The sequence below is a fragment of the Narcine bancroftii genome, chromosome 1 (genome assembly GCF_036971445.1).
Source record: "Narcine bancroftii isolate sNarBan1 chromosome 1, sNarBan1.hap1, whole genome shotgun sequence".
Taxonomy (NCBI): Eukaryota; Metazoa; Chordata; class Chondrichthyes; order Torpediniformes; family Narcinidae; genus Narcine; species Narcine bancroftii.
Window position 1 is genome coordinate 291,958,155 of NC_091469.1, and position 22,587 is coordinate 291,980,741.

General features: G+C 46.6%; 2 protein-coding genes across 9 annotated transcripts in view; one reads left to right on the forward strand and one right to left on the reverse strand.

The window, feature by feature from the left end:
• Positions 1-483: 483 nt before the first annotated feature.
• On the forward strand, positions 484-6,195 carry LOC138746203 (D(4) dopamine receptor-like). Of its 6 annotated transcripts, XR_011346800.1 has the most exons (5): positions 486-1,460; positions 1,908-2,020; positions 2,840-3,360; positions 4,805-5,082; positions 5,178-5,260. XR_011346800.1 is itself a non-coding variant. In XM_069904240.1 (4 exons), the coding sequence occupies exons 1-4, from the start codon at positions 1,221-1,223 to the stop codon at positions 5,363-5,365; spliced, it is 1,062 nt and encodes a 353-aa protein (XP_069760341.1). In that variant the 5' UTR covers positions 484-1,220. The 6 variants fall into 6 exon arrangements, 5 of the variants coding, with proteins under 5 accessions (XP_069760341.1, XP_069760370.1, XP_069760357.1 ...); XM_069904240.1 differs by lacking the exon at positions 4,805-5,082 and having other exon boundaries at positions 484-1,460; positions 5,178-5,365; XM_069904269.1 differs by lacking the exon at positions 5,178-5,260 and having other exon boundaries at positions 4,805-5,148.
• Positions 6,196-9,549: 3,354 nt separating this feature from the next.
• Positions 9,550-22,587, reverse strand: part of LOC138746224 (deformed epidermal autoregulatory factor 1 homolog) — a 62,421-nt gene continuing 49,383 nt past the window's right edge. For all 3 annotated transcript variants that reach the window (XM_069904289.1, XM_069904281.1, XM_069904296.1), the window contains exons 11-14: positions 22,089-22,342; positions 18,743-18,820; positions 12,765-12,854; positions 9,550-9,999 (exon numbers count right to left, since the gene is read on the reverse strand). In XM_069904289.1, the coding sequence (XP_069760390.1) occupies positions 9,895-9,999; positions 12,765-12,854; positions 18,743-18,820; positions 22,089-22,342 (527 nt within the window). In that variant the 3' untranslated portion in view covers positions 9,550-9,894. The remainder of the gene's footprint in view (positions 10,000-12,764; positions 12,855-18,742; positions 18,821-22,088; positions 22,343-22,587) is intronic.

The following is a 22,587-nucleotide window of genomic DNA, read 5'->3' on the forward strand; positions in this document are numbered from 1 at the left end:
CATTACCCGGCTCAGGCTAATGCTGCCTGGATTCGTGTGAAGGAGGCAGAACATGACGCAGCCTCTGTCAGGGATTTGCCAATCTGTGGGGCGAGCATCTCTCATTCTGCACTCCCTGTCCCATGGACTGGCTGAGTACAGGACAACTCTGCCCAGCTGTCCTGGCAGACAGGTAGAACCCCCAGCAGCAAGACCATACCAGGAGTGTAGAACCAAAGTTAGAGGGGACAATGTCCTGGAGATGTGGTCTGTGCTCAGCTCCTGTGCCTGAGATCAAAGAATTGAAGAGCAAATGCATTTGTTTAGTGTCCAACACTGAGACTATCCACCTCCCCCCTCCCCCTCCCACACTGGCCCCTCCCACTCCATTCACCCTCCTCCTCTCACACTATTCCCACACTGTTCAGCAGTCAGGGTCTGGTCAGGGGTCAGGGTTTGGTCAGTGATTGGTCAAGAGTCAGGGACTGATCAGGGGTCAGGGTTTGGTCAGTGACTGGTCAAGAGTCAGGGTCTGGTCAGTGACTGGTCAGCAGTCAGGGTCTGGTCAGTGACTGGTCAGCAGTCAGGGTCTGGTCAGCAGTCAGGGTCTGGTCAGCAGTCAGGGTCTGGTCAGTGACTGGTCAGCAGTCAGCGACTGGTCAAGAGTCAGGGACTGATCAGCGGTCAAGGTTTGGTCAATGACTGGTCAAGAGTCAGGGACTGATCAACAGTCAAGGTCTGGTCAGTGGTCAGGGTCAGAGCCTAAACGGCCGGAGTTCCAGACCTGACTGCCGGGCGTTGTGCGAGTGCCCTCGTCCCTCCCGGGAGAACCATCCGACCAATGAAGAACCTGCCGGGGACACAGGGAGATCCCACGGAGAGAGGGTCAGCCAGCGCAGCGCCCGTGATCTCAGACGGGCTGCTCCGGCAGCCGCGGCGACCCACCGGAGCGGGACGGAGCGCGGCGGACCCGGGTCCCGGGACCCGGGACCTGGAGGGGAGCGGGGCGAAGAGCGGAGGGGCTGGTCCCGGGATCCGGGAGCGAGTCCCGAGCCTCTGAACCGGACCCGAGGATTCCCGAGTCGTTCCCAGGAAACTTGAACCAATCATCGCAGTCCGGAGCTGCTGCCAAAGTTTCCGGAGTAATCCCTGGGAATCTGGGTCATTCCTGGTATCTCGGTGCTGCTCCCCAGTATTCCGGGACCCATCCGGGAGGGAAGAACCGGTCCTGGAGCCGTACCATGTACAACCTGAGCGGCGCGGACATTGCGCCCGGATCGCGGGTGCCTGGGCACAACGTGCCGGCGCTGATGCTCGGAGGACCCCTCATCCTCTTGATCGTGTCCGGAAACCTGCTGGTGTGTCTGAGTGTCTGCACCGAGCGGCCGCTGCGGACGGCCACCAACATCTTCATCGCCAGCCTGGCCATCTCCGACCTGCTCCTCGCCCTCCTCGTCCTCCCGCTCTACGTCTTCCAGGAAGTGAGTCTCCCACCCAACCCAAACCCGTCTCCATCCCCAACCCATCTCAAACCCCAATTTCCAAAACCAATTCACAACCCCCCCGACTTGTATAAACCCCATTCCCCGATCCATCTCAAACACAAACCCCAACCTGTCTCAACCCCCATCTCAAACCTCAACCCTTCTCAACCACAACTCATCTTAAAACCCAACCTTCTCAACTCCTTAACCTATCTCAACTACTCACTCCAACAACCCATTTCAAACTCCAACCCAGTCTAAACATCCTAACTCCAACATAGAATGACTATACTGATGTTTGGTGTGTTGACATTGAGTGAATGAGGTTTGGTCTGTAAGTCATTGGGAAGGCGGGAAGGAGGACTGTACTGAGATTTGTTGAGTGTTGACAAGCTGAAGCCGGAGTGAATTGATGTGAAGGGCTGAGGGAAAATTTGTTTTCAGTTCCAGGGGGGAGTCTGGACCTTGGGACCTGGTCTCTGTGACTACCTCATGACCATGGATGTCATGTTGTGCACAGCCTCCATATTCAACCTGTGTGCCATCAGCGTGGACAGGTAAGCAACTGGCATCAGCTGAGCACTGCAATCAGAGGATCCCACTCACATCCCCATATTATTACCCAGAATTTGAATTTATAGCTATGGGGCATGGGACAGGACATTTGGCCCATCACATGAATGCTGAGAGGTGGAGTGCTAACCACAATAGCCCAATCCTGCATCACCAAGTGCTTGTCTATCCACCTGTGGAGATTGTTTGGTCACAAGTGCTGGAGCAAATGTATACAGACCCAAACCCCTCCCTCTGTACTGTCTCTTTCCTCAGTACTGCTCCCTCCCTCAGTACTGCTCCCTCCCTCAGTACTGCCCCTCCCTTGACAGGGCTCCCTCCCTCTGTACTGTCCCTTAGTACTGCCCCTTCCTTGACACTGCTCCCTCCCTCAGTACTGCCCCTCCCTTGACTGCTCCCTCCCTCAGTACTGGCCCTTCCTTGACACTGCTCCCTCCCTTTGTACTGCCCCCTCCCTTGGCACTGCACTGCTCGCTCCCTCAGTACCTCTCCCTCCCTCCCTCAGCATCACCCCTCCCTCAGTATCATTCCCCCTCTATATGTGATCCTCTTTCAGCCCTGCAGCTGCGGTCAGTTCGGTGAGCAAGAAGCTCAAGTGGGGTTGGTGGGAAATACATTGTACAGCAGGGAGCCTCTGGTGCTGGGTATATGGGAATCCCTGATTGTGCAGATGACCCACCCCAACACCTATCTCCTCCTAACCATGTGGCCAGTACCTGCTGCCAGCTGGTCCCTCTGCCCAGCCCCCAGGTTTCCCTCCAGCCTTTGGCTATGGACATGACCAACTTGCTCTCCTCCTCCAGGTTTATCGCCGTATCGATCCCTTTGACCTACAGCAGGAAGCATGTTGATTTGCGGCACATCACCCTGCTCTCCCTGACCTGGGTCCTGGCATTTGCTGTTGCCTCTCCCATTGCCTTTGGCCTGAACCATGTTGCAGACAGGGATCCCAGCGTTTGCCAGCTGGAGAACAGCAGCTATATCATCTGGTCCTCAGTCTGCTCCTTTGTCTTGCCATGCCCCGTCATGCTGCTGCTCTACGGTGGGATGCTGCGGGGCCTCACACGCTGGGAGCAAGCCCGAAGCCACAGACTCCAGAGGAACAAGTACGGCTTCAGTCAGATCAGCAAGAGTCCCTCAGACCACCAGAGCCAACTGGCAGGGAGAGAGCAGCTTCCCTTCCCGGATCCAGTGCGTGAGCAAGAGCAGTCACTGCAGACTCTGAGCCCTATGCAGTTGAAGTACGTCCAGCCCGGCTGCAGGAAACCAGCCAGGATCAACGGCAGGGAGCACAAGGCCATGAAGGTCTTGCCCTTTGTGGTAGGTGAGTGTCCTGTCTCCCTCCAGCTCCCTGGTCCTCCTTCCCTTCTTGGGTTTCCTTGGACTTTGCTCAAGGTAAAGAGAAAGGAAAATGGGTTGCGAGAAGGTCCAGATAGCAAACAAGACTGTCATTCTGCCCTTCTTAAATCTGCTACCTCATCTCTCCCACCCCAATCCTCCCATGCCAAGGTTCTCTCCCTTGCAACCTCCATCTTTATCTGGGACTCCAACTTCTTCCCCAGGACTGGTGATTATGCTGCCTTCAGTCACTCTGTGTTTTCAGAGCCAGGGAAGTGAGATCTGGAACTGGAACTTCCATCCTCGCCTCTCTATCTCTCCCAGTGCTCCTAAGACATTTCCCTCCAGATCCACGTTCCAGGAAAGGTGTCTTAGATATGGAAGGGCCTTGGAAATGCAGGTTGTTGTGGAGATTTTGTGCTGCTATGCCCACCGTGTTCCAGATACCAGACCAAAGGGTTAGCAGACCACCTCTCAGCATTAATTACATGGACAATTTTAGGGACATCCAGTGTGAGAGTTGCAGAAAGTGGCTGGAGAGGGATTGGCAGATTTGACAAGTGGCAGATACAGTCATAAAGCAGAAGTTGGATCCACAATTATCTTGGAGCTAGGAGGCAGAAGGTGATGGTGGAGTGTGACTTGGCTGATCAGTGACATGACCACTGAGGTTTGTGACGCACTGGGAGGTGAATGTATGAGATATGATACGGACGATTCCAGATGATACAAGGATGTTGCCTGGACTGGAAGAGTTAAGTGACAGGGAAAGTTTGAATAGGTTAGAACTTTATTCCCTGCTGCATAGGGTAATGAGGGGAGATTTGACAAAGGCATATAAATTATGAGAGGAATAGAGAGGATAAATGCAAGCAGGCTCTTACTGTTGAGGTTAGGTGGAATAGGAGCTAGAAGACATGGGTTCAGGGTGAAAGGGGAAATGTTATGGGGAATATTTTGTGGGAACTTCTTAATTCAGAGAGTGGTGAGTGTGGAATGAGCTGCCCGTGGATTTGATATCCATGTGTGACGGAATTAGACAGGTATATGAGTGGGATATGGAGGGCTATAGTCTGGATGGAGGATGATGGGATGAGCTGGATGGACAGGTGTGGGAGGGGGAAAGGAGGGTGTATGAAGGGAAGGCTTTGGGAGGAGGTGTAAAAGGGGGAGGGGTGGGCCAGTGTGGTAGGGGGAGAGGGAGGGTGTGGGAGGAGGAGGGGAAATGGTCTGTGGGGGTAGGGGAAATGGTTTGGGAGTGGGAGGGGAAATGATGTGGGAGGGGAGGGGGAGGGGGAGGGGGAATGGTGAGGGAGGGCTAATGCAGGCATGGGAGGGGGAGGTGGAGGGGGGAAGTGGACAATCTGGGCTCCAAAGTTCGGTGTTGAGCACTAAACAAATGCATTTGCTCTTCAATTCTTTGATCTCAGGCACGGGAGCTGAGCACAGATCACATCTCTAGGACATTGCCCCCTCTAACTTTGGTTCTACACTCCTGGTATGGTCTTGCTGCTGGGGGTTCTACCTGTTTGCCAGGACAGCTGGGCAGAATTGTCCTGTACTCAGCCAGTCCATGGGACAGGGAGTGCAGAATGTGAGATGCCCGCCCCACTCCTGGGGTCAGATGGAGACATTTGGCAAATCCCTGACATGTTGCGTCATGTTCTGCCTCCTTCACACGAATCCAGGCAGCATTAGCCTGAGCCGGGTAATGCTCTTAAACAGATTTACAATCGGGAAAGCTAGTCATTGAAGGTGGCAGATAAACTAAATGTGTGTGTGTGTTCCTGCGTTATTCTGCAGGAAGTTTGAAGCCACCGTTCAGGGAGAGCCGTGTGCCACCCGAATCCCAACACCCAGCAGTTTCTGAACATGGCATGGAGAACAGGCCACATGCTTCTGGATTTAGTTTCACAGGACAGCCCTTATCCAATAAGTCCCCAGCATGCCATCAAATCCCCGCTAACCTTTTAACAATGAAGCTTTGTTGAACTGCTGTCATTTTTTATCTGTTTTGTCCTGATGCTAATTAATTGGTTAAATGCTAAAATGGGTAAAGTTTGTGCTCCCGCTGGACTTCTCCCTCCACTGAGTGTTGGATCACAGGCCAAGGTTGGGAATTGGGAGTGTGGGCCAACACTGCATACAGGGGCCAGTTCAAGGTAGATATCAGTCTGAGTTCCTCTCCTGTTAACGGAGCCCACACAGGTGAGAGGAGGGGTCTTCAAAATAACATGAGATGGTGAAAGTCCTTCTGTGCCCCACCCCACAGTATTTTAGTTGGCGCTCGCTCAGCCGATATGTGGGATTCATTGTTGGCAGCATCCTCTCTGAGCACATGACCAGCCACTTCTTATTTCAGGGGCTTTCCTCTTTTCACCCACAGTCAATGATCACTTCTTATTTCAGGGGCTTTCCTCTTTTGCTGGACTCCGTTCTTTGTGGTTCATATAACAAGAGCAAGCTGTGAGTCCTGCAACATCTCACCTCAACTACTCAGCATGGTGACGTGGCTAGGATACGTGAACAGTGCACTCAATCCCATCATCTACACCATCTTCAATCAGGAGTTCAGGAACTTCTTTCGAAAGATCTTGATCCCGTGCTGCTGAGCAGAAACAGCCAGGAACTGAAGCAAAAAAAAGGACCCAATTTTGATGATGTTACTCCTGAGGAGTCTTGCTGATTTTCCATAAATGTGTAGAAGGTGGTGGAATCGGGAAGAAACATCATGTTGAGGAGATACTGAGGGGGTGGTCAGGAAAAAGGAGGCTGATGTCAGATGTTAGAAATCTGGATCAATAAAATCCCTTGAAAGGTACAGGAAGTGTACGAGAATGCTTAGGAGGGAAATCAGGAGGGCAGAAAGAGGATATGGAACACATCCTCATGAGTGGGAAGAGGCTATTCTCCCATTAAACTACTCCATTATTCAAGAAGATCTGGCCATGGATTCAGCTCCACTTATCTGCCTTTTCCCGAAAAAACTTAATTCTCCTACTATGGAAAAATTTGTATCTGAAATATATTCAATGAGCAAGCCTCCACTGCATCATTGGGCAGAGAATTCCAGTTCCTGACTCTCTGGGAAAAGCAGTTCCTCCTCATCTCCGTCCTAGATCTACTACTACAAATCTTGAGGCTATGTCTCCTAGTTCCCCAGTGGAAAAAGAATCTTTACTGTCTCCATTTCATCTGTCCCTTCTTTGATTTTATGTATTTCTCTTTATGTCCCAGGCGACTCATAGGCGGATCCCCTCATGTCCCCAGGTGACTCAATCTCTCATCATAGGCGGATTCCCTAATCTCTAGGATCAACCTGTAGAATCTCCTCTGCACCTCCTCCAATGCCAATATATCTTTTCTCCAGAAAGGAGACCCGAACTGCACACAGTACTGCAGGTGCGGCTTCACCAGTACCCTGTACAGTTGCAGCAGAACCTCCCTCAATCCCTCTGGCAATGAAAGCTGATATTCAATTTGCTTTCTTGATTACCTGTTGCACCAGCAGATCAAACTTTTGTTCTCCCAGATCCCTCTGCAAAACACTATGCAATGGAACAAGGCCATTTTTATGTACAACCACAGGACTTGACTTCCCATTAGACTTTAATGTGGAGGAGATTATGGAGGACAGGGAATTGGAAATGAGTGAAGTGCTGAACCACATTAGAATGACCAGGAAGGAGGTTCTCAGAGTAAATTAAAGTGGGCAACTCCCCTAGATCTGATGAAGTGCTTGAAGCTGGGGAAGAAATTATGGAGACCTTTGCATTGGGCTCAACTTTGTGCCGTTAAGGTCCACCATGGTAGATTCATTCTGAAAATCATGAGGCATGGGATCCATGAAACCTTGGCTTTGTGGATTCAGAATTAGCTTCCCTGCAGAAAGCAGATACTGTAGTAGTAGTGGATGGAAAGTATTCTGCCTGGAGGTCAGTGACTAGTGGAGTACCTCAGGGATCTGGGATCCCTGCTCTGATGAAGAAATAGAGGGTTGGGTCAATAACTTTGCAGATGACACAAAGGTTGGAAGTGTTGTAGATAGAAGGGTGTCGTAGGTTAGAACAGGATATAGTCAGGATTCAGAGTTGGTCAGATGAATGCATTTTGGAAGGTCAAACTTGAAGGAAGAGTACAAGGATTCTTAACAATGTGGAGGAACAGAGGACCTTGCAGTCCAAATCCATAGATCTCTCAAGGATGCCTTGATAGGTTGATAGGCTAATTAAGAAGGCTTATGGAATGCTGGCTTTATAAGTCAGGGATTGAGTTCAAGAGTTGTGAGGCAATGTTACAGCTCCAAAAACTCTGGTTAGATCACGCTCATTACAGGAAGAATGTGGAAGCTATGGAGAGAGAGGGTGCAGAGGAGATTTACCTGGATGTTGCCTGGATTGGAGAATGTGTCTTTTGAGGCAAGGTTAGCAGAGCTAGGGCTTTTCTTTTTGGAGCTAAGAAGGATGAGAGGTAACTTAATAGAGGTCTAAAAGATTCTGAGACGTATAGATAGGTGATCAGCCAGCACCTTTTGTCTGGGGCAGCAGTAGAAAATACGAGAGAGGAAAGTTTAGGGGAGATGTCAGAGATTTTATAGATAGTTGTGGGTGCCTGGAATGCCTTGCCAGGGATGGTGTTGGTGGAAGCTAGTATAATAGGGGCATGTAAAAGATTCTTAGGCATATGCATGGAAGAAAAATAAATGGTTATGCATGTGAGGTAGGGAAGGTTTAGATTTTTAAATAGGTTTATTTAAGTTGGCACAACATTGTAAGCCAAAGGGCCTGTACTGTACTGTGTTGAAATGTTCTATGTATTACTGGGGATGCTGGAATCTGCAGCAAACAACACTGCTGGTGGAACTCAGTGGGTCGAGCAGTATCAGGAAATAAAAGAATTGTTGATGTTTCAGATCAGGATCTTTCATCAGGACTATTTTTCTGTGGCTATTTTCAAACTATTTACAGTGATTGGTCCCAAAATGCTCCCCCACTATCACTGACTTGACGTTGCCCAATACAAAATTCAATGTTGACCCTCTTTTGTTGAACCATCCATGTGTTGCTTGAGAAAACATTTGATAAATTCTGCCTCATCAAGCCTTTACACCACAGCAGTTCTGGTCAATATGAAGGAATTCCAAATCTACAACCCCATTATTCCTACAGCTCTCTGCTCTCCCACCAGAGGAAATACTTTCCCTTTTCTTCACTCTCCCCTTGAACCATTTCAAACTCCCCAATGAGATTACCCCTGTATTAGTGGCAATGCAAGCCCTGTCAGAGCAGTAAGATAACGAAAAGGCTCCAACAGAACATTTACTGATCAGCTACATACTTTGCAAGAAAAAAGCACACAAAAAAACTGAAGTACAAGAATATTTTGATCATAGTACTGCAAAGAAATGTATAAAGTTCATCATTATCCAAAGTAAGACTGATGGGTATATGGCAGCCCAGGTTTGATTCTGCATATACCCCACCCCTTATTTACAAGGACTCATTTACATTGGAAGAGTAATGTGTGGTCTCCTAGAAAGGAGGAACTTTGTTTAATCTCTCAGAGATGTTCCATTTATGCTGAATTTTATAGTTCCTCATGGGAAATACTGTTTTTTTAAAAAAGTCAGCCAATTAGTGGTTGAGTAAACAAAGGTAATCCATACCAATCCTTCTGTAATCCTCAGCAGAGTGAAGTTTCAGAAACAGTATTTCATTGTTAGTGATTAAATTGCCCCAAATTTGCTCCTGATTTTGTTAAACCACCCCCCCCACCCATGCCTGCTCAGAGACACTGTGTGCAACGATTGCCTTTCTTCCCAACTTGATTTGTTTCGCTGTTGAATTAAAAATGTAATACTCCGAATTCAAATCCTCCCAATAAAAATTTGAACCAATATCAGTAAACATGGTGACATTGTGTTCGAGACCACCTTTCTCCCCCTTGACGAAGGATAGCGTTCCAGCTGCTCCAGCCCTGTCTGGTTTCAGAGAGCGTGCTGTCACCTGTGAGAGGAGACCCTGCTGCTACCTCCTGAACTGGAGACAGAATCAGGCTTACTCCACAGAACCCAAGCTCAGGTCTGTCCTGTAAAATCATGCACAGAGGTATGCCCTAATTATACCTCATCTTCCCCTCCACCACCTCCCCCCCCCCCACCCAGAACCAATACTCAAAGCAGATCTTCCTCCCCTAGGCAATGCAAAACGTGAGTAGGTAGCAGGTTCTCCGTATGTTCAAGTGCAGTCACATTGTGTGAGCTTTATAAGTGTCAGTGACATAGAGGCCATGCAGCACTGGTCGATTATGGTCACACTTGTCAAAGGTCATTTTCCTCCTTTGAAATGTGCTCTTCCATCATCAGAGCTGCTCCACACCATGGTTCAGCCCACTGCGTAGGCACAGTCCCCTGGGACAACCTCTGACACTGATCACGACAACTCCACACCCATTGGAGCCAGGTGCCTGGGATCAGGGTCACCAATGCACAGTCTCATCGGCACGCCTGTTGCTCGTGGCCTCAGACTTTGACTTTTTCCACGTCCATCTGTGACACCTGCACACCTTCCGCCTGCACAGTGAGAGTCGTTGGCTGCCCACATACGTGCTGGTGGTCCTTCCAGTCCTGAAACAAGGATCGCTTGATCAGCTACAAACCAAACTTCACAGCAACAGAAGACGAAGGATCACGTAAACCAGCGGTGAACCCAGTGATGCCACTCCTCAGAATCAGACTGAGCTCCGGTACATGTCCCTCACCTCCTCCGCTCCTTCAGTGTCTCCCACCATAGGAACCATGGCTTTCACTCAGACACACTTTTCTTGAATTTACACCTGACTGCCAGTCACACAGAGCAAAATGAGTCAAACACTGACAGGGGATGATCTTCCCATGTTATCACCACACAAGAGAAGCTAACTCTGGTGAGCCCTGGTGAACAGAATCATACTGTAGAACAAATTCAGGCCAGCATATAACTACTAGCAGTCTTCAAACTATGCATGGGAGAAAGCACAAATTTGAAAGCAAAATTCTAACAAGTGCCAAATATGTAAGTGATATCGTAGTAGATTTTGATTCAATTTAACATTAGCCATTTTTCCACTGGCATCTTGTCCCAGGAATTAATGGGGAATTACTAGTTAAGGATCTAGTGGAAAAGGAAAACAATCGGCACACCGACATCAAATCATGCCAGAGATTGACAGCCTCTACCCCTACCCATATTCCCGGCATCAGCTGATGTTGGCATGCCGATTAAACCAGTGGAGAGAGGACAACTTCCATCCATTCCATTTGAAGGTCGACTCTCCGATCCTGGGGATGAGATGCGTTCAGTGGAAAAGCAGTTAGTCTCCTGGTTAAAGTTGGCCCAGTGAAAACAGCACCAACAGTTTCCTATCCTGGGACACGGCACGGCCAATTAACGGGTGCCAGTGGAAAAAGGACTATTGACAGAGATAAAATTAGTGTAAAAAATTTGGGCTTTGTGAGGCAGTGGTCAATTTTGTCCAACATGGGCAGTACCCCTCATCAATGAGGGGGTGTGTACTGCATGCTTAGAGTGAGGGAGGACACTAGGAATTGGAGACATTGATGTTTTTGTTTCACTAAAACTAATGGCTTTTCTCCAACTGTTGATGACGGCGACTTCTGTATGCTGTACAGAAGCCATCACTTCAACATGTGTGTGGTCATGTGACCAGAGTTGTTATAGTTTGTCTGTCAGTTCCTCTTAGCTCATTTCCACCAGTCCAACTGCCCGACTCACTTCAAGCCCCTCCTCCACTGTCCCCACAGCCTGTCCCCCACATTCCTCCCCACGGTCCCCCACAGCCTTCTCCACTGCCCCCCACAGCCTTCCCTCACTGTCCCTACAGATCTCCTCCAGTCCCCACAGCCCTCCCCACTGTCCCAACATCCCTCCCCATTGTCCCCAGAACCTCCCCTATTATTCCCGTAGCTCCACTCACTGTCCCCACAGCCCTGCCCCACTGTCCCCACGATAAGCTGCAGACGCTGTGATTGAGGTAAGCACACCGAAATGCTGGAGAAACTCAGCTGGTCTTTTCAGCATCTATAGGAGACACAAGGCCCTTTCATGTCAGGCCTCCATCTGGAGGCTGGATATAAGCACGAGGGAAAACATGGAGCAGCCCTAAAAGGCTGCTCCTGCATCACATTCATGTTGAGCGGCGCCTCTTAGCGCCCTCCAGAGCTGATGGAGGCGGGGCTACTGGTGTCATAAATACATGGCAGAGCAATGGCCATCTTCCATACCCATATTCCTTCATGCAGCTGGAACTGCTCTGTGTTTCCCAGAACAGTTCCAGCTGTGTGTGGGATTATGGGTAGGGAAGACGGCCATTGTTCTGCTGCGTTTTGAGCCGTAGAGAGCAGCCCCAAAGGTTGAAGTGGCCTGGTGAGGTGCCAGAGCAGCCGGCGAGATGGGCACAGCCCGCCCCTGCCCTGAAGCCACCCTCCCGATCTGACAGGTCCCGCTGGCTGCATGACCTGATGGCTCCTGCCAGTTGCCCCTACCTTGAGGGAGTCATGGCGGGAGAGGCATGAGTGATTGGGAGAGAGTGGGAAAATGGGTCGTGGATCATCACGACTCATCAGCCCACCCCCTGATCAGCCGCTTGCAGCAGCTGTACATTCACGGAGCGCTGGAAATATCCTTCCCCGAGAGGGTTCACAGTTGGTGCCTCGGAGATAGCCATGGTGCATTCAAGAAGGAAAGTCTCCCAACGTAAGGGTGGAGAATCTCTGCCTTTACAGTCAGGCTTTTTCAATGCATGAAAGGGCCTAAAGATATATTGCCGATGTTTCGGGCCTGAGCCTTTCTTCAAGGAAAAATCAGAAAAGGCAGAAGGGAATATAAGAAAGTCTAAGAAATCAAAAAATGGGGGAGGAATCCAGACCAACTAAAGGTGTTAATTGGATGTAATAAGGGACTAGGTAGAATTTATTATGTCTGTGCGAAAGGAGACAGGGAACAGAGGGACAAGGGGGAAAGCAGGGGTTGGGGAGGAGGGGTTCAACGAAAACCAGAGAAGTTGATGTTAATGCTATCCAGTTGGAGGGTGGCCAGTCGGAAGATAAGGTGTTGTTCCTCTAATTTATGGGTGATCTCAGTCTGGCAGTACATGAGACCATGGACAAATGTCTGGATTCCTCCCCTACTGTTTGAATTCTGAGACCTTCTGATATGTCTTTTCTGGTTTTCCCTTGAGGAAGGGTTCAGGCCTGAAACATCGGCGATATATCTTTGTCTCCTATAGATGCTGAAAAGACCAGCTGAGTTCCTCCAGCATTTTGGTGTTTTTACCACTCTCCCCACAACCCTGGCCCACAGATCTTTCCCCAGAGACCAGGGCAGTGCTCACCTTTCGCTGGCAGAACGTTGAACAGTAGTGAACCTTGTGACATCCTGTACATTCATTCATTGCTTCACGGCCACAGTTCACACATGTTTGCTGCATCAACCAAGAGGAAAAGATAAGTTATAGATAGTCTTGAGAAGCTTTTGTTATCTACAGTTAGTTTAAGCCATTGAATTTCAAAAAGTTTTGATTATAAAGTCAAACATGGAATAAGATGCAAGGAGAGCAAAACCTGAATAACAATTCAGCACCTCGTTCTAGATATCAACATACTGGGTGAGATTTGGGGCCCATGTGGTTCAAGGCACCAACCACAGAAAGGTGGTGTGAGAAACAGAAGTATCTTCACAGATTTCGCTCAAGACAAAAATTGAGAACAAAGAACATTTATTATACAACAATGCAAAATTGGGTGCTTCCCCTTACCCTGCGAATACACACACACACTGGGGCTCACCCAACTTTTATTCAGTTTGTTTCAGTATAGAAGTACCCTCCCCCTTACATTCTTCTGTCTCCTGGATGAGTTTGGCATTAGGCAATCCTGTCTGCCTACTTGCTGTTTCTGTGACCTTGGAGGACCAGGGGGTATCTTGTCCCATCATGTCATTGTCCTTATTCACAAACCTGCCTTTGTCCTTATTCTCACCATCCCAACCCTCAGGGCTTACTAACTTATATGCAGAACTTGCTAATTCTGTCTAAGGCTTACTAATTACATATGCGGAACTTGCTGACTTTGTCTAAGGCTAGAAGACCCTTATCTTATTCAGACTAACTTTACTTCCTACATTCTATTATCTACCCTTATCTTATTCATACTGGCTTTATTCATTACACATATATCTCCATACTAGCTTTCTTCATCTCTCATATTTTCATATTAGTTTTACTCAATTCTCACAAAAGTGTTTTTACACTGCTGCTCATACCTCAGCTGTTCACAGAATGGTTCACAACTCATTCTGAAATGTGTAAGACACAGTTGCAATGAGATAAATTATAAAAATAAATCTCTTCTAATCCAGACAGAGTACCCCAGGGAGAACTGCCTGAAACACACAAAAAGCTGGAGGAACTCAGAAGGTCATGGAGCATCCATGGAAGTTAAAAGATAATCGATGTTTTGGGCTATCAAAGGTTTTCTCTTATGAAAGGGAACCCTTTCCTGATGATGGGTTTTGGCCAGAAATGCTGTCTGCTGCCTTTCATGGACATGGCCTGAGTTGCTCCCCCATCTTGTGCGTTGCTCCATTTTTCTGCCGATTTCTGGTTTACCAGGAAGAAGTGCCTGATTGTTTGCAAATAACCAGCACAGAGTTTGGGGTGTGGCCATTGTGAGAAACAGAAGTACCTTCACAGATTTCGCTCGAGACAAAAATTGAGAACAAAGAACATTTATTGTACAACAGTGCAAAATTGAGTGCTTCCCCTTACCATGGGAATACACACACATACTGGGGCTCACCCAACTTTTATACAGTTCATTTCAGTGTAGAGGTACCCTCCCCCTTAACATTCTTCTGCCTCCTGGATTGGTTTGGCATTTGGTAATTCTGTCTGCCTACGTGCAGTTTCTGTAAACTTGAAAGACCATGGGGTATCCTGTCTGGGTCCCATGGTGTCCTTATTCATGAATCTGCCTTTGCCCTTATTCACACATCTCAACCCCCAGGACTTACTAAAATTCTATATGCAGAATTTGCTAATTCTTTCTATCACTTATTCTATTATACTTGCGTAACCCTTCCTCACACTCTTGTCGGAATTCATCCCTACTCAGCACTTACTTAACTTCCTCTAATCTAGTCTAGTGTGCATATAGAATTTTAGTAAGTCCTGGGGGTTGAGATGTGTGAATAAGGGCAAAGGCAGATTCATGAATAAGGACACCATGGGACCCAGACAGGATACCCCATGGTCTTTCAAGTTTACAGAAACTGCACATAGGCAGACAGAATTACCAAATGCCAAACCAATCCAGGAGGCAGAAGAATGTTAAGGGGGAGGGTACCTCTACACTGAAATGAACTGTATAAAAGTTGGGTAAGCCCCAGTATGTGTGTGTATTCCCATGGTAAGGGGAAGCACTCAACTTTGCACTGTTGTACAATAAATGTTCTTTGTTCTCAATTTTTGTCTCGAGCGAAATCTGTGAAGGTACTTCTGTTTCTCACAATGGCCACACCCCAAACTCTGTGCTGGTTATTTGCAAACAATCAGGCACTTCTTCCTGGTAAACCAGAAGTCGGCAGAAAAATGGAGCAACGCACAAGATGGGGGAGCAACTCAGGCCATGTCCATGAAAGGCTGCAGACAGCATTTCTGGCCAAAACCCATCATCAGGAAAGGGTTCCCTTTCATCAGAGAAAACATTTGATGGCCCAAAACATCAATCATCTTTTAACTTCCATGGATGCTGCATGACCTTCTGAGTTCCTCCAGCTTTTTGTGTGTTTTGTTGGAATATAGGGGTTAATTAATCATAGAAAATATGTAGAATATATGCTTATGTACTATCCATTTTGTATACATGAATCCAGTACTATGCAACAATTTAATATTTACCTCATGGTGAAGGGAAAGAGTAATGTAAGTAAGGGGCAGCCACAATATGTAGCAAAGTTGACTGATTACAGTAGGTTCAGAATTGTCTGCTCCCCAAATACAAAAGAGAGGATATGTATGAAACAATTTAGTAGGAAGGTTAAGGCAAAAGGAGGTGTTGATTAGTACAGGAGACGATGGCCAGACAAGAACAAAGAGAATCCTGACAGAGACTGTCAGAAACAAAGAGAATGGAAACTAACTCAGTAAGAAGGCAGAAGGAGGTGTTGAGTAGAACAGAAGAATATGGCCAGATGAGAACAAAGAAATAATTAGAAATATCTGGGGTATGAATTGATTTCTGATCAAAACAACAGGATATTCTGGCCTTGAGGATTAAGATGGGAGCTCTACACCCCAGATATCTGCAGAGCAGGAAATTACTTGTAATAAATCTTATGCAAGAAATCTAGCAAAGAAAGCCAACTTTTGTTCTGTATGATAATGAGATCTAGCAAAGGAAGCCAACTTTTGTTCTGTATGATAAGGTTGAGCTATATAAACTGTAGAGACTGGACAGTAGAGGTCAGTCTTGGGGAATAGCTCACTGTGCAGGTGACCTATGAACTAACGACTGAACCAGAGCTCTGTTAAGCTTTATTCTTGTGCTGTGTAATAAACTGATTGTTGAACCGAATACCTTCTCCTATCACTTCATTCAACGAGCACGCTGGACTCAGATGACACATAGACTAAATTGAGGGTAGGGTAAAGCCAGAGTCCGACAGTTTCAGGCAGTTCTCCCTGGGGTACTCTGTCAGGATTAGAAGAGATTTATTTTTATAATTTATCTCATTGCAACTGTGTCTTACACATTTCAGGATGAGTTGTGAACCATTCTGTGAACAGCTGAGGTATGAGCAGCAGTGTAAAAACATTTTTGTGAGAGTTGAGTAAAACAAATATGAAAATATGAGAGATGAAGAAAGCTAGTATGGAGATATATGTGTAATGAATAAACCCAGTATGAATAGGATAAGGGTAGATAGTAGAATGTAGGAAGTAAAGTTAGTCTGAATAAGATAAGGGTCTTCTAGCCTTGGACAAAGTCAGCAAGTTCCGCATATGTAATTAGTAAAGCCTTAGACAAGAATTAGCAAGTTCTGCATATAAGAGTTAGTAAGGGAAGGTGTGAATAAGGACAAAGGCAGGTTCCACCAGCGTTGTCTCCGCTCCATCCTCAACATCCATTGGAGCGCTTTCATCCCTAACGTCGAAGTACTCGAGATGGCAGAGGTCGACAGCATCGAGTCCACGCTGCTGAAGATCCAGCTGCGCTGGGTGGGTCACGTCTCCAGAATGGAGGACCATCGCCTTCCCAAGATCGTGTTATATGGCGAGCTCTCCACTGGCCACCGTGACAGAGATGCACCAAAGAAAAGGTACAAGGACTGCCTAAAGAAATCTCTTGGTGCCTGCCACATTGACCACCGCCAGTGGGCTGATATCGCCTCAAACCGTGCATCTTGGCGCCTCACAGTTTGGCGGGTAGCAACCTCCTTTGAAGAAGACCGCAGAGCCCACCTCACTGACAAAAGGCAAAGGAGGAAAAACCCAACACCCAACCCCAACCAACCAATTTTCCCCTGCAGCCGCTGCAACCGTGTCTGCCTGTCCCGCATCGGACTTGTCAGCCACAAACGAGCCTGCAGCTGACGTGGACTTTTACCCCCTCCATAAATCTTCGTCCGCGAAGCCAAGCCAAAGAAGAAAGAAAGAAGAGACAAGAATTAGCAAGTTCTGCATATAAGAGTTAGTAAGCCCTGAGGGTTGGGAAGGTGTGAATAAGGACAAAGGCAGGTTTGTGAATAAGAACTATGTCATGATGGATGGGACAGGATACCCCCTGGTCCTCCAAGTTCACAGAAACAGCACACGTAGGCAGAAAGGATTGCCTAATGTCAAACTCATCCAGGAGGCAGAAGAATGTAAGGGGGAGGGTACTTCTATACTGAAATAAACTGTATAAAAGTTGGGAGAGCCCCAGTGTGTGTGTGTATTTCCAGGGTAAGGGGAAGCACCCAACTTTCCATTGTTGTATCATAAATGTTCTTTGTTCTCAATTTTTGACTCGAGCAATTTCTGTGAAGGTACTTCTGTTTCTCACACTTTGAATTCTTCCTACCAGCTCCAAAATAAACCCAGGCCCTTGCAAGTTGGAGTCATGCCTGATTACTCATTGTGATTAATCACATTTCAAAATAAACTGGGAGCTTAGGGCCATTAGCAGTAAAGGTGGTGGGGGGGGGGGGGGGGAGCAAGTTGTTACGGGGATCCAGTAAGAAACAACGGCAAATAAAGGGTCATAAGTTTGACCTCTCACATCTCCCTGTGTGCGATGCAGGAGGGCTTTAGAATGGAATTGTTCACTATGTGGGGAATAGAATAATTCAGTTGTGTAGAGCACCAGTGGAATGAAATCTGGAGAACTCCAGAATGCTCCATCCTCAGTTAAAGATGTTGAAACAGCTCAGAGAAGTTTGCAAGGCCAGGCCCAGAAGGAACAGGCTGTCTTATGAAGAGAGATACAACAAACCATGCTTGAAACTGTGGCAGTTTTGAGGGTGTGAGACTATCTTATTGATGGGTTCCAACAGAAAAAAATGTTTCCTCTTGCAGGAAATCTAGGTCAAGAGGTCAGTTTATGAATGACTGGATGATAGAGCAGACAGAGGGCTGAGTGGTCTCAACTTGTTATGAATTCCCCTCTTTATCTGATGTTGATGGATCATGTAACATTTGAGTGGGGAAACCAGAGTTATCAAAATAATGTTTTACAAAAAAAGTGATCTGCTGAAAATCTTTTAAACTTGGAAAGGCAGGGGCATATCAGGGACTTTTGACTTCAGGGATAAAGAACGGATGGGCAAATAGTAACTGAGCTATATAGATTGTTAGGCTGGTGTATGCAGTGTAATCTATAATGGGAAATGTAAAACCCTCTGCATATTTGGTCACAGATTGTCAGCATCAGTGGAGGAAATTGTCACTGGAAGGATACAAATATCTTGAAATGACCTAAAAAAGAAAGACTAGCATTTATATAGTGCCTTTTACATCTCTTTATTTTTGGGATTTGTTTGCGAGTGTACGGTGCCCAGCCCCAGATCTATGACTGGACGGGAACATCGGGCACGGGGTGGGGTGGGGGGGCATTGGCAGGGAGGGCATCAGCACCTGCAGGTTCTTGCCGACTCACAAGCCATGCAACCCGGAAAGATGATTCTGGTGTGCCATTGTTGTTGGGTCAGAACACCATACCGCACTTCACACTCAAGGGGATGCTGGCTTTGGGGGCCTGACAGCCACATTCCCTGCAGCAGAAGTGCTCTGCTTGGGCGAGTGAACATCTCAACGATTTGCCTCTCACTCACCTTGATAATGATTTCGGTTTTTACATCCACAACATCAGCTGAGTGAAATGGTAACTGGTTCTGGTACTGGTTCAGGGTCTATATTACACAAAAAACAGTGTGTCAATGCAACAAAGTGAGCACCAACACTCTCATGGACAAGTTACATTTAAACAAGATTCTTAAATATTTTAATTTTTCCAAGACTCATATAGAACATTATTACACTCAAATAAATATTACAGGGTCTCATATGATTGTCAAAATCTCACCAACCCTTCCACTCCCAAATGCTAACATTAAAAAAAAGGGTGTTTGAGCAGCCTCCATTAATTAGTTTACATCTTGATCATCAGAAATTCAATGCTATTAACCTAACTATATTATTTAAACCTTTTCGGGGAAGTTAATTATATCCTTAAACCAGTATGATTCAAATAAGGTTGCCATACTTTAACAAGCACGTAATATTTTTTTCTAAGATTATAGGTTATCTTTTCCAGGGGGCACAACTTTGCATTTTCATATTCCAGAAGGGGGAATAAAGAGGGGGAATAAGTAATAGCAATACATCTCCTGGCTACCGCTAGTGCAATCCTCACAAACTATATTTAATATATTGATAGTTTTGTGCCAATCGCCATAAGATTGCTCAATAAATACAGTTGTGGTTTCAATGGAAAATCCACTTCTATAATTTTTGTCAAAATTTCTGCCAAGTCATATTAAGAGGAGCTTACTTGTATGCATAGCCAGGTTAAATGTATAAATGTTCCAATCTCTATACCACACCTAAAACACGAGTCCTGAATTTCAGATTTTAAACCATGTAATTTTTGCGGACACTTAAACAAGATTTGTGTTTTATTATCTAAATATGGTTACAGATATGAACACAGATTTGGAAAAGGAGTTTAATCTGAAAAAGTGTGAGGTCTTGCACTTTGAGATAGAACCATAAAACCTAAAGCTCAGAAAACAGGCCATTCATCCCTTCTAGTCTGCCGACCATTGTTCAGCTAGTCCCAATAACCTGTTCCCCTTCCATAACCCTCCAGACCTCTCCCATGTGTCTATCCAATTTATTCTTAAAACTCAAGATCGAGTCTGCACCCACATCAGATGGCAGCTCATTCCACACTCTCACTACTCTCTGAATGAAGAAGTTCCCCCTAATATTTCCCCTAACCTTTCCCCTTTCACCCTAAAGCCATGACCTCTCATATTTATCTCTCCTACTCTCAGTGGAAAGAGCCTACTCACATTTACTCTATCAATAATTATGTAAACCTCTATTAAAACACCCCTTATTCTTCTTAATTCCAAGGAATAAAGTGCTAACCTGTTTAATCTTTCCCTGTAACTCAACTCCTGAACACCTGGCAACATCCTAATAAATCTTCTCTGCACTCTTTCAATCTTATTGATATCCTTCCTGTAGTTAGGTGATCAGAACTGCACACAATATTCCAAATTTGGCCTCACCAATATCTTAAATAACTTCAACATAACATCCCAATTCCTATACTCAATAATTTGATTTATAAAGGCCAAGATGCCAAAAGGTTTTCTTCACAACCCTGTCCTCCTGCGACACCACCTTCAGGGAACAATGTACCTGTATCCCCAGGTCTCTGCTCCTCCACATACCTCAGAGCCCTACCATTTACAGTGTATGTCCTTCCTTGATCTGCTCTTCCAAAATGCAATACCTCACGCTTGTCTGCATTAAACTCCATCATCCATTTACTGTCCCATTCTCCAAGTTGGTCCAGATCCCTCTGCAACCTTTGAAAATCTTCCTCACTGTCCATTATGCCTCCTATCTTGGTGTCATCAGAAAACCTGCTGATCCAATTTACCACGTAAGAGGAATGTATAAAGATTCTTGTGGGTTATGCTTGCCTTCATCAGTCAGTACTGCACTGAATGTAAGTGTAAGGAGGTCATTTGTATAAAACTTTGGTTCTATCACACTTTGAATACTGTGTGCAATTCTGATCACACCATTGCAGGAAGGACGTGGAGGCTTTGGAAACGGACAGAAGAGATTTACCAGGATATTGCCTGGAGAAGAGGGTATAAGTTACAAGAAGCGGTTAGACAAACCTGGGTTGTTTTCTCTGAAGCTTCAGAGTCAGAAAAGTTTAGGGGAGATTTGATAGAGGAATACAAAATTATGAGGGGGACAAAGTAAATGCAAATAGATTTTTTCCACTGAGCGTAGGTGAGATACAAACCAGAGGACAGGGGTTATGGGTAAAAGGGGAAACATTTAGGGGGAACATGAGGGGGGAACTTCTTCACACAGAGAGTGGTAGGAGTGTGGAACAAGCTGCCCGCTAAAGTTTTGAATGCAGGCTCAATTTAAACATTTAAGAAGAATTTGGACAGGTACATGGATGGAGGGGGGAGGTATGGAGGGCTATGGACTGGGTGCAGGTCAGTGGGACTGGATAGAATAATTGTCTAGCACAGACTAGAAGGGTCAAAGAGCCTGTTTTCTGTGATTTAATGTTCTATGAAATTACGAGAGGCTTCAATATTGTGAATTTTTTTTCCCATGTTACATGCCAGGGGATGGTGTTTAAAGTGGGAGGGTTGAGTTTATAGGGGATGGACAAAGCGAGTTTTTTCCCCCCCCACACAGAGTGGTCGATGAAAAGGGCTGCTGGGGTAATGGTGGAGGCTTCTACATAGACAGACACATGGATGTGGATCACATGAAACAGCAAAGACTTAGTTTAACAGGGATCATGTTCATGGCACACATGGTGGGTTGAAGGGCCAGTTCCTAGGTTGTACCATTCTAGTTTCTATGGTCCTGATGATGGTGTGAGATTTACACTTCTCATTACACTCACAATCCTCCTTAAATTCCCCCATCTCTAATTAACCATGTGTCCTTCATCACACTTGCATGTCCACTATTCCCATTCCCCCTCACCTTACCCTGAAAGCTATATCGGCAGAGGTTAACCACTCCTTCAGTTGCTTTACAGTAAGTACAGAAAAGATGAATTCTTACTTTCCACGTTTTTGTTGCTGGACACTTTCCCACTAATTTTTCTGTGTCGTCAGCCAGTCAAGGAGGAAAACAAGTTGGAAGGTTTTACCACGGCGTGGATTAAAGCACTGGGCTGGGGTCAGGCTAAAATGGAGTTGTGATTAATGGTTTGGCTGGGGCTAGAGCGGGGGTGGGATTTGTTGATTCAAATTGAGATCCAGGTTGGGTTGAAGTCTCCGGTTCAGACCTTCTCCCTTTGTTCACCATTCATACAAACAACTCACATCAGGATTAGTGCATTCACTGAGATTAACCCAGGTGTGGTATCCTGAAGCTCTCTTGGCAATGAGCTTCACTCACCCCTTTCCTTTCAGAGTCTGCCTGCAGCTTGGCCTGCGCAATAGCACCATCCTTCGAGGCAATGCTTGCTTGCTTTGCTTGCTCGATCAGAGTCTTCAGCTGCTGGGCTGTGGCCAGCAGCGAGTTGACCATTTCTTCCAGGTACAGCCAGCTTCGTTGCTCAGCAGCCTCCAACCCATTCAAGGCCGAGGGCGAGATAACTTTGGTTGGAGTCGGAGGAGTTGGTACGGCCAGGGCAGGGAGTGAGGCTAACACTATGGAAAGCACACAAAATGGTAACCAGGACAGGTCATTATCCAGGAATGTGAAGCACAGAGCAATGTCCCTCTGTTCACCTTTGTGTTGGCAATCACATTTCACCACATTGTAAGATTCTCTTGCCTCCATTCTCTACCTCCTTGCCCCAGGAATACAGCTGAGACTAGGGAACATCCCAACAATACACTGACTGATGCTCAATACTGCGCACACCTGATCAATGTGTTGTACCCTGCCAGGT

Coding starts and splice junctions, on each gene's coding strand:
- LOC138746203 (XM_069904230.1), top strand. CDS start 1,221: ATGTACAACCTGAGCGGCGCGGACATTGCGCCCGGATCGCGGGTGCCT. Junction 1,461..1,907: donor CGCTCTACGTCTTCCAGGAA/GTGAGTCTCCCA, acceptor ATTTGTTTTCAG/TTCCAGGGGGGAGTCTGGAC. Junction 2,021..2,839: donor TGTGCCATCAGCGTGGACAG/GTAAGCAACTGG, acceptor CTCCTCCTCCAG/GTTTATCGCCGTATCGATCC.